This window comes from Salvelinus sp. IW2-2015, unplaced genomic scaffold (assembly GCF_002910315.2).
Source record: "Salvelinus sp. IW2-2015 unplaced genomic scaffold, ASM291031v2 Un_scaffold3065, whole genome shotgun sequence".
NCBI classification, from domain to species: domain Eukaryota; kingdom Metazoa; phylum Chordata; class Actinopteri; order Salmoniformes; family Salmonidae; genus Salvelinus; species Salvelinus sp. IW2-2015.
The window spans coordinates 68,019-79,312 of NW_019944357.1; the positions used below are offsets into that span (position 1 = coordinate 68,019).

At 42.5% G+C, this 11,294-nt stretch overlaps 1 protein-coding gene across 1 annotated transcript in view; it reads right to left on the bottom strand.

Annotated features, from left to right (window-relative positions):
• The window catches only part of LOC112075288 (platelet glycoprotein Ib alpha chain), a 25,262-nt gene extending 18,181 nt beyond the window's left edge, over positions 1-7,081 (bottom strand). The window contains exons 1-2 of the mRNA XM_070440845.1: positions 6,979-7,081; positions 3,913-4,089 (exon numbers count right to left, since the gene is read on the bottom strand). Coding sequence (XP_070296946.1) covers positions 3,913-4,089; positions 6,979-6,981 — 180 coding nt within the window. The 5' untranslated portion in view covers positions 6,982-7,081. The remainder of the gene's footprint in view (positions 1-3,912; positions 4,090-6,978) is intronic.
• Between the last annotated feature and the right edge of the window lie 4,213 nt (positions 7,082-11,294).

An 11,294-nucleotide genomic window follows, 5' to 3' on the forward strand; every position in this document is an offset into this window, starting at 1 on the left:
ATAGCGTCGAACAACAACATTAATGTATACGCTGATTCGGTGAGCGAGTTTATTAGCAAGTGCATCGGTGATGTTGTACCCACGGCGACTATTAAAACCTTCCCAACCAGAAACTGTGGATTGATGGCAGCATTCGAGCAAAACTGAAAGCGTGAACCACTGCATTTAATCATGGCAAGGCGACCGGAAACATGACCGAATACAAACAGTGTAGCTATTCCCTCCGCAAGGCAATCAAACAAGCTAAGCGTCAGTATAGAGACAAAGTAGAGTCGCAATTCAACGGCTCAGACATGAGAGGTATGTGACCCTGTCGCGGACCCCGATGTCTTGCTCCCAGACAAACTAAACAACTTCTTTGCTCGCTTTGAGGACAATACAGTGCCACCGACACGGCTCGCTACCAAAACCTGCGGACTCTCCTTCACCGCAGCCAACATGAGTAAAACATTTAAACATGTTAACCCTCGCTAGGCTGCCGGCCCAGACAGCATCCCTAGCCGCATCCTCAGAGCATGCGCAGACCAGCTGGCTGGTGTGTTTACAGACATATTCAACCAATCCCTATCCCAGTCTGCTGTTCCCACATGCTTCAAGAGGGCAACCATTGTTCCTGTTCCCAAGAAAGCTAAGTTAACTGAGCTAAATGACTACTCACTTCCGTCATCATGAAGGGCTTTGAGAGACTAGTCAAGGATCATATCACCTCCAGCCTACCTGACACCCTAGACCCACTCCAATTTGCCTACCGCCCCAATAGGTCCACAGATGACGCAATCGCAATCACACTGCCCTAACCCATCTGGACAAGAGGAATACCTATGTAAGAATTCTGTTCATCGACTACAGCTCAGCATTTAACACCACAGTACCTCCCAAACTCGTCATTAAGCTCGAGGCCCTGGGTCTTGACCCCGCCCTGTGCAACTGGGTGCTGGACTTTCTGACGGGACTTCCTCAGGTGGTGAGGGTAGGAAACAACATCTCCACCCCGCTGATCCTCAACACTGGGGCCTCACAAGGGAGCGTTCTCAGCCCTCTCCTGTACTCCTTGTTCACCCACGACTGCGTGGCCATGCACACCTCGAACTCAATCATCAAGTTTGCAGACGACCCTACAGTGGTAGGCTTGATTACCAACAACGACGAGACGGCCTACAGGGAGGAGGTGAGGGCCCTCGGAGTGTGGTGTCAGGAAAATAACCTTACACTCAACGTCAACAAAACAAAGGAGATGATCGTGGACTTCAGGAAACAGCAGAGGGAGCACCCCCCTCTCCACATCGAAGGGACAGCAGTGGAGAAGGTGGAAAGTTTTAAGTTCCTCGGCGTACACACCACAGACAAACTGATATGGTCCACCCACACAGACAGCGTGGTGAAGAAGATGCAACAGCGCCTCTTCAACCTCAGGAGGCTGAAGAAATTTGGCTTGTCACCAAAAACACTCACAAACTTTTACAGATGCACAATCAAGAGCATCGTGTTCGGGCTGTATCACTGCCTGGTACGGCAACTGCTCCGCCCACAACTGTAAGGCTCTCCAGAGGGTAGTGAGGTCTGCACAACGCATCACCGGGGGCAAAATATCTGCCCTCCAGGACACCTACACCACCTGATGTCACAGGAAGGCCAAAAAGATCATCAAGGACAACAACCACCCGAGCCACTGCCTGTTCACCCCGCTATCATCCAGAAGGCGAGGTCAGTACAGGTGCATCAAAGCTGGGACCGAGAGACTGAAAAACAGCTTCTATCTCAAGGCCATCAGATGGCGAACGGCATAGCCATCGCTCATCCATATATTTATATGTACATATTCTTATTCATTCCTTTACACTTGTGTGTATAAGGTAAGTGATGTTGTGAAATTTTGTCTAGGCATTTACTTGTTAGATATATACTGCATGGTCAGACTATAGAAGCCACATAGCATTCCGGCCTTGCACTCCAATTAACATCCTGCCTAACCTATTGTTATTGTGAACTGCAATACAATTTCATTTGCATTTGATTTAGCTACCAGGCCGGAGTGATGCTAGCTGTCTTTGCGGATGAGCAGGGCTCTCGGAGAGTGATGCTAGTCGTCTTCGTGGCAGAGTCGATGCTAGCTGGTCTTCTGCGAAGTTATGGCGTACTTCTGTGCGAGAGTGATGACTAGGCTGTCTTCTGCCTAGAGTGATGCTAGGCTGTCTGTTCACGCCACAGAGTGATGCTAGCTGTCTTGCTGCCAGAGTGATGCTAGCGTCTCTCTGCCGCAGTATGCTACTTCAATCTTGCCGAGTAGATGCTAGCTGTCTTCTGCCAGAGTGATGCTCAGCTCGTCTTCTGCCAGAGTGATGCTAGGCTTTCTTCTGCCCAGAGTGATGCTAAAAAGCTTTGGGGTCTCTCTGTCCCTTCTGGCAGATGATGCATAGCACTGCTCTTCTCGGCATGACGTTCGTATCTCAGCTTGTCTTCTGCATGAGTGATGCTAACTGCTGTGCTTCTGCCAGAGTGATGCTAGCTGTCTTCTGCCAGAGTGAATGGACATCAAAAGAATTGCAACAACATCAAACAAGAGAGCCCGTGAATTCAAAGTGTTTCTAGTTATAAACTTTCGGACTTTCTGATTACTCCTGAAAGAAAAAAACATCTGAAGTTGGTAGACTTTTTCAGTGTGTTTGACATTACATAGCAGGCACGGATGAGAAGGACACTGTAATAAATGCGGACATGTTAGGCCTAATTAGCCATTCAAAAGAAAGAAAATGACTCGTGACAACGTTGCAGACTACTTGTTTATTTGAGGTCCCTGACAGCTCTCACACAGACTCCACTCGAACACAGTAATGGGTATCAATGTCTATTTATCCTGCACTTCAACAGCTTCATGACCCATGGATCTATTGAGCCTGACATCTCACACCAGTCTCCATGAAACCCACAGTAATGGCGTATCCATTCGTATTAGTCCGCTGAACAGCTATCACACAGTCGTCCAATGAACACCATACATGGGTGGCACTCATGTCTTATTTGAAGTCCCTGACAGCGCTCCACACAGTGTCATAATAAAAACCCATGAACACAGTAATGGGTATCATTCTTATTTGAGTCCCTGACAGCTCTCACACAGTCTCCATGAACACAGTAATGGGTATCATTCTTATTTGAGTCACTGACAGCTCTCATACAGACTCCATGAACACAGTAATGGGTATCATTCGTTTTGCTTGTTATTGGGATATCGAGAGATCAATGCTGTAAGACTGCTAGGTTGGGTTGCTATGTTTTCATTGGTTGTCTTCAAGCTAGGCTACACATGAGGTAGGTTACAGTAGGCTATTCTGTGAACTGTGAAATTGTGCTTGTTGTGTTGTTGCCTAAAACTGACAATGTATTTTCATTATTTTCAAGCAGAACTGTCTTGTCATTACCACTGCCTTGGGGTAGGGGGCCTAACCTGTCTTCGGTATAGGGCTGTATTCCGGGTGGATGATCTATGCTATTAACCATACACTATGAGGGGCTCTATACAGTGAGTTATTCTGAACCTTTCACCCCCTACTATTAGGAAAGGTGCCACTACTATTAAGTAGTAGGTTAAATGTGGTTAAATGTGTTGGGCAACAGAGACACAGCTCTGGTTGTTACTCAACCTCTCAAGACTGATCTGAGAAAAACCCTACAGAAACAGCTATTTCCTACCTCTTACATGTAGAAAAAGCTAACTTTAAATCTTAGCTTCCATTCTACTCTACTTGTAGAGTAAGGTGGGGAGGAGAGTATTGTCCTGAACTTTCTTTTACAATCATTGGACTGAGAACCTATTCAGCGGTCCAGACAACTTCTGAAATCTTGGTTGAAGTCAGAATAACTATTGACTTTAGGTGACTTTCATTTAGTTGTTATAGAGATGTATAGCAGTACCTTGGTTGTTGTGTCGATGCTGGCGGGGACGTCACTAAGGTTGGTTGCCGTGCAGTTGACCCGGGGGCGGTGGTCCTTGTCACGGTCACTATGGCAACCAGTCATGGCATTGGAGCGGTGAGAGAGGGGGAGGAAGAGGAGGAGGAAGACGAGTGCCATGCTGACGGGCTGAAAAACCTAGAGGAGAAACAGGTGAGAGAACCATTAAGGCACCCATATGTAGTGCCCTACTTAACAGGACCCATAGTGGCTATATATACAGTCGTGGCCAAAAGTTTTGAGAATGACATAAATATTAATTTTCACAAWATCTGCTGACTTAGTTTGTATGATGGCAATTTGCATATACTCCAGAATGTTATGAAGAGTGATCAGATTAATTGCAAAGTCCCTCTTTGCCATGCTAACGAACTGAATCCCCAAAAAACATTTCCACTGCATTTCAGCCCTGCCACAAAAGGACCAGCTGACATCATGTCAGTGACTCTCTCGTTAACACAGGTGTGAGTGTTGACGAGGACAAGGCTGGAGATCACTCTGTCATGCTGATTGAGTTCGAATAACAGACTGGAAGCTTCAAAAGGAGGGTGGTGCTTGGAATCATTTTTCTTCCTCTGTCAATCATGGTTACCTGCAAGGAAACACGTGCCGTCATCATTGCTTTGATCAAAAAGGGCTTCACAGGCAAGGATATTGCTGCCAGTAAGATTGCACCTAAATCTACCATTTATTGGATCATCAAGAACTTCAAGGAGAGTGGTTCAATTGTTGTGAAGAAGGCTTCAGGGCCCCCAAGAAAGTCCAGCAAGCACCAGGACCGTCTCCTAAAGTTGATTCAGCTGCGGGATCGGGGCACCACCAGCACAGAGCTTGCTCAGGAATGGCAGCAGGCAGGTGTGAGTGCATCTGCATGCACAGTGAGGCGAATACTTTTGGAGGATGGCCTGGTGTCAAGAACGGCAGCAAAGAAGCCACTTCTCTCCAGGAAAAACATCAGGGACAGACTGACATTCTGCAAAAGGTGTGTGTCATGCCAACAGTAAAGCATCCTGAGACCATTCATGTGTGGAGTTGCATTCTCAGACAGGGAGTGGGCTCACTCACAATTTTGGCATAGAACACAGCCATGGAATAAAGAATGGTACAACAATCCTCCAAGAACAACTTCTCCAACATCCAGGACCGTTGGGTGACGAACAATGCTTTTCCCATCATGATGGAGTACCTTGCCATAAGGGAAAAGTGATAACTAGTGGCTCGGGGACACAAAACTTCGTTTTTGGGGTCCATGGCGGAGGAACTCTCCGAGTTAATGGCCATTGAGAACTTGTGGTCAATCCTCAAGAGGCGGGTGGACAAATAAAACCCCACAAATTCTGACAAATTCCAACATTGATTATGCAAGAATGGCGCTGCCCATCAAGTCAGGATGTGGCCCAGAAGTTAATGACAGCATACCAGGGCAGATTGCAGTAGGTGCGAGGTCTTGAAAAGAAGGGTCAACACTGCAAATATTGACTTTTTTGCATCAACTTCATTTAATTGCAATAACCTTTGACACTTTATGAAATGCTGGAAATTATACTTCATTATTCATAGTAACATCTGACAAAAATATCTAAAGACGCTGAAGCCGCAAACTTTTGGTGAAATTAAATATATGTTTCATTCTCAAAACTTTTGGCACGGACTGTACAGTATATTCACTATAATATACACAAGTCATTATATGGGGAATAGGGCTCTGGTCTAAAGTAGTGCATATTAGGGAATAGGGCTCTGGTCTAAAGTAGTGCACTAGATATGGGAATAGGGTGCCACTTTTGGGGACACACTTCATGTTGATTGTGTTTCTACATATTAGCAGTTATTATAACAGAGAGTAATTTCTACCATATTAGCAGGTCATTTTAATAAAGAGAGAGTAATGTTTCTACATATTAGCAGGTCTTTTAAACAGAGAGTAATGCTTTCTACCATATTAGCAGGTCATTTATAACAGAGAGTAATGTTTCTACATATTAGGCAGGTTATTATTAAACGAGAGTAATGTTTCTAACTCATATATAGGCAGGTTATTTATAACAGAGAGTAATGTGTCCTCATTTAGCAGGTTATTTATAACAGAGAGTAATGTTTTACCATATTAGCAGGTTATTATATAACAGAGATTAATGTGTCTACCATATTAGGCAGGTTCATTTATAACAGAGAGTAATGTTTTCTACCATATAGCAGAGTAATTTTAATAACAGAGAGTAATGTTTCGACCATAATTAGCAGGTAATTATAAAGAGATAATGTTTTCTACCATATTTAGAGGTCATTTATAACAAGGATTAATGTGTCTACCATATAGCAGGTTATTTATAAACAGACGAGTAAATTTCTACCATAATTAGCAGGTATTTATAACAGAGATTAATGTGTGTCTACCATATTAGCAGTATTTAATAAGAGAGATTAATGTTTTTACCATTATTGCAGGTTATTTATAACAGAGAGTAATGTTTCTACTATATTAGCAGGTCATTTATAAGAGAGTTAATGTGTCTACCATATTAGCAGGTAATTTATAACAGAGAGTAATGTGTCTACCATATTAGCAGGTATGTTATAACAGAGATTAAGTGTCTACCATATTAGCAGGTTATTTATAACAGAGAGTAAATGTGTTCTACCATATTAGCAGGTTATTTATAACAGAGAGTAATGTTTTCTACCATATTGAGCAGGTCATTTATAACAGAGATTAATGTGTCTACATATTAAGGCAGTTATTCTATAACAGAGAGTAATGGTTTATACCATATTAGCAGGTTATTCTATAACAGAGAGTAATGTGTTTATACCATATTAGCAGGTTATTTATAAACAGAGAGTAATGTTACTACCATATTAGCAGGTCTAATTTATAAGCAGAGACGTAATGTGTTTCTACCATATTAGCAGGTAATTTATAATCAGAGAGTAATGTTTATACCATATTAGCAGGTCATTTATACAGAGAGTAATGTGTTTCTACCATATTAGCAGGTATTTATAACAGAAAGTAATGTCTACTACCATATTAGCAGGTCATTTATAACAGAGATTTACGCGTGTTGCTCCTCCTTAGTCTTCAATCTGCAGCTGGTCCAGAGTTTGACCACTAAACTATAGCCGGCGGAAGATATACCCCAACTGTCTGTGTGTGTGTGTGTCTGTGTGTGTGTGTGTTCTGTGTGAATGCGTGTGTGCGTGTTTGTGTATTGTGTGTATGTGTGTGTGCTGTGCATTGTGTGTACGTGTGTGTGCTGTGTATGTGTGTGTGCTGTGTATGTGTGTGTGCTGTGGTATTGTGTGTATGTCTGTGTGTGAGTCTGTATGTGTGTGTGCTGTGTAATGTGTGTTGTGTCTGTGGTGTGTGCTGTGTGTGTGTAGTGTATTGTGTGTATGTGTGCTGTGTATTGTGTGTGCTGTGTATGTGTGTGTGTGTTGTGTGGGTGTGTCGGTGTGTGTGTGTGTGTGTGTGTGTGTGTAGTGTAATTGTGTGTATGTGGTGCCTTGTGTGTCTAGTGTATGTGGTGTAATGTGTGCTGTTTGTGTGTGTGTGTGTGTAGTGTATTGTGTGTGTATGTGGTGTGTGCTGAGTGTATGTATGTGTGCATGTGTGTGTGTGTGTGTTGTGTAGTGTATTAGTGTGTATGTGGTTGCTGTGTGCGTAGTAGTGTATAGGATGTGTTGTGTACGTGTCTGTGTGTGTGTTTGTAAGGTGTATTGTGGTGTATGTGTGTGTGGTATGTGTGTATGTGTGCTGTGTGTATGTGTGTGTCGCTGTGTATGTGTTGCTCTGTGTGTGTGTGTATGTGTTGGTGGTTGTGTGGTGTGTGTGTGTGTGTAGTGGGTATTGTGGTGGCTGTGTATGTTGTGTGTGTAGTGTGTATTGTGTGTATGTGTGCGGTTGGTGTGTGTGTGTGTGTGTGTGTGTGTGTGCAGACGGCAGTGTTCTCTCTGTGAATGACAGACAGGCAAGAGATATGTCTGAGAGGAAAGTCTGAATAGTGATTGGATATCTGACTTCAATATGTGCNAATTTACGGATAATTTACAGAGAATTTACAGAGAATTTACAGATAATTTACGGATAATTTACAGAGAATTTACAGAGAATTTACAGAGGAATTTACAGAGAATTTACGGATAATTTACGGATAATTTACAGATAATTTACCAGAGAATTTATGGAGCAGCTCCTGTTGTTAGACGTTGTTAAATGGACACGCCGAAGAAGAGGAGGGACAAACAGAGCGACAGGAACGTACACACACTACGAAACTATACACTACTTTTTCGCCTAAAAAAATCTGGGTAAAGTAGGCAATCATTTTCTTTCTTTTTCGGGCGTTAGACCTGACTAATTTTTACTTGAAACAAACATTTGTTCTTTGAGTTGAATAGGCTAAATGATACATTCTGTTAAAATATGACTCCAAAGTGATCTATTCTTGCAATGTGTAGTCTATGACATTTCAGATTTAGATATTATAATTTATCACAAAGTATATAGTTTGGATGTAGTGAACTACTTTTATAGTAACTTTAATTCAGTAAACTATTTAAGAGTAGCTTGAGTGTATCTTAACTTATTCCGGTGTGAAGTAATTGGTAGCTTGAAACTATAGTTTGAGAGTAGCTTCCACAACACAGGGGTGACGCTAGCCTAGCCGGGTCCGGGGCAGTTATTTGGGTTTTGGTATTGTCATTCATGCCCTCCATATTCCATTCCTGGTTCTGCTTCAGAGATCTGTCCATTGTCCAGCCAGTGAATGGGAGACCTGAGTCTCTCCTTTTCTTTCTTTCTTTCTTTCTTTCTTTCTTCTCCCCTTCTCCTTTTTCCTTAATTAGAAACTCTGTCGCTGCTTCCGCTGCTTCCCTGAAAAGTCATTATTATTGTGGTGGCTGGGGGTGGGGACTCCCCTCATCACAACAACCCCATTTACCAGCTTGGACATACAAAGAAACAAACAGGTGTAGTTTACTGCTGTGTGAGTGGGAGGCAGCAGAGTTAACGTTGGTTAGAGAGGGACCAAGGACAACAATGAAAACTAGAGTATCGTTGCAGCAAAATGGGTTCATCCTATATAGCGGATATAGGAATTTGGAAAGAATTGTTAATAATAAAAACAATCATTTGGTATGCATTGTTGGACATTTAGACATTGTTGATTAATCTTTGATCTTTCCTCTTTGTAAGGGTGTCTCCAGTAACGCTAGGCCTAGATGAGACAGTCCAGCATCTTAACCAAAATGGCAATGCAGTTACATTGCACTTCTAAACAGGGATGAGACCTGTCCATATTGGCATACATGGCAACAACGGATGTCTTTAAAGTTAAAGCAGCTACATGGCAACAACGGATGTCTTTAAAGTTAAAGCAGCTACATGCGACAACGGATTCTTTAAAGTTAAAGCAGCTACATGGCAACAACGGATGTGTTTACAGTTAAAGCAGCTACATGCAACAACGGATTGTTTTAAGTTAAAGCAGCTACATGGCAACAACGGATGTTCTTTAAGTTAAAGCAGCTACATGGCAACAACGGATGTCTTTAAGTTAAAGCAGCTACATGGCAACAACGGATGTCTTTAAAGTTAAAGCAGCTACATGGCAACAACGATGTGTTTAAGTTAAAGCAGCTACATGGCAACAACGGATGTGTTTTAAAGTTAAAGCAGCTACATGGCAACAATGGATGTCTTTAAAGTTAAAGCAGCTACATGGCAACAACGGCTGTCTTTAAAGTTAAAGCAGCTACATGGCAACAACGGATGTCTTTAAGTTAAAGCAGCTACATGGCAACAACGGATGTGTTTAAGTTAAAGCAGCTACATGGCAACAAACGCTTTCTTTACAGTTTAAAGCAGCTACATGGCGACAACGGATGTCTTAAGTTAAAGCAGCTACATGGCAAAACGGATGTCTTTAAAGTTAAAGCAGCTACATGGCAACAACGGATGTCTTTAAAGTTAAAAGCAGCTACATGGCAACAACGGATGTCTTTAAAGTTAAAGCAGCTACATGGCGACAACGGATGTCTTTAAAGTTAAAGCAGCTACATGGCAACAACGTATGTCTTTAAAGTTAAAGCAGCTACATGCGACAACGGATGTCTTTAAAGTTAAAGCAGCTACATGGCGACAACAGGATGTCTTTACGGTTAAAGCAGCTACATGGCAACAACGAATGTCTTTACAGTTAAGCAGCACATGGCAACAACGGCTGTCTTTACAGTTAAAGCAGCTACATGGCAACAACAGATGTCTTTAAGTTAAAGCAGCTACATGGCAACAACGGATGTCTTTAAAGTTAAAGCAGCACATGGCAACAACGATGTCTTTAAAGTTTAAAGCAGCTACATGGCGACAACGGATGTCTTTAAGTTAAAGCAGCTACATGGAACAACGGATGTCTTTACAGTTAAAGCAGCTACATGGCAACAACAGATGTCTTTAAAGTTAAAGCAGCTACATGGCAACAACGGAGTGTCTTTAAGTTAAAGCAGCTACATGGCAACAACGGATGTCTTTAAAGTTAAAGCAGCTACATGGCAACAACGGATGTCTTTCAAGTTAAAGCAGCTACATGGCAACAACGGATGTCTTTAGTTAAAGCAGCTACATGGCAACAACGGATGTCTTTAAAGTTAAAGTAGCTACACGGCGACAACGGATGTCTTTACAGTTAAAGCAGCTACATGGCAACAACGGATGTCTTTAAGTTAAAGCAGCTACATGGCAACAACGGATGTCTTTAAAGTTAAAGTAGCTACACGCGACAACGGATGTCTTTACAGTTAAAGCAGCTACATGGCAACAACGGATGTCTTTAAAGTTAAAGCAGCTACATGGCAACAACGGATGTCTTTAAAGTTAAAGCAGCTACATGCAACAACGGATGTCTTTAAAGTTAAAGCAGCTACATGGCAACAACGGCTGTCTTTAAAGTTAAAGCAGCTATTTTAAAAAAGCTGAGGAAATTCCATGACTATTATATGCATAGTGACTGTGCACTGGAGAACCCTACTTATCTTTACAGATTAAATGACCAGTTGTTCATACAAGGCTGAAGTGATGTGCACAAGAAGAGAAAGTCCTGGGGTATGTTATGACATTTGTCTATGGGTGTCCTTTATACCTTGAGATTCCCTGTGCCTCATTAGTTAACACACTTTCTTAGTTTTGAACAATGCCTTAGCTTGAGCTCCCCATCACCAACACAACTACAACTCCCCTGCTCAGTCAAACTTCCAGCACCCGCCCCGAAGCAGAGTTTCGGAGAGGATGAGAGAGAGAAAAGAGAGAGAGAGGAGAGAGAGAGAGAGAGAAGAGAGGGAGACCC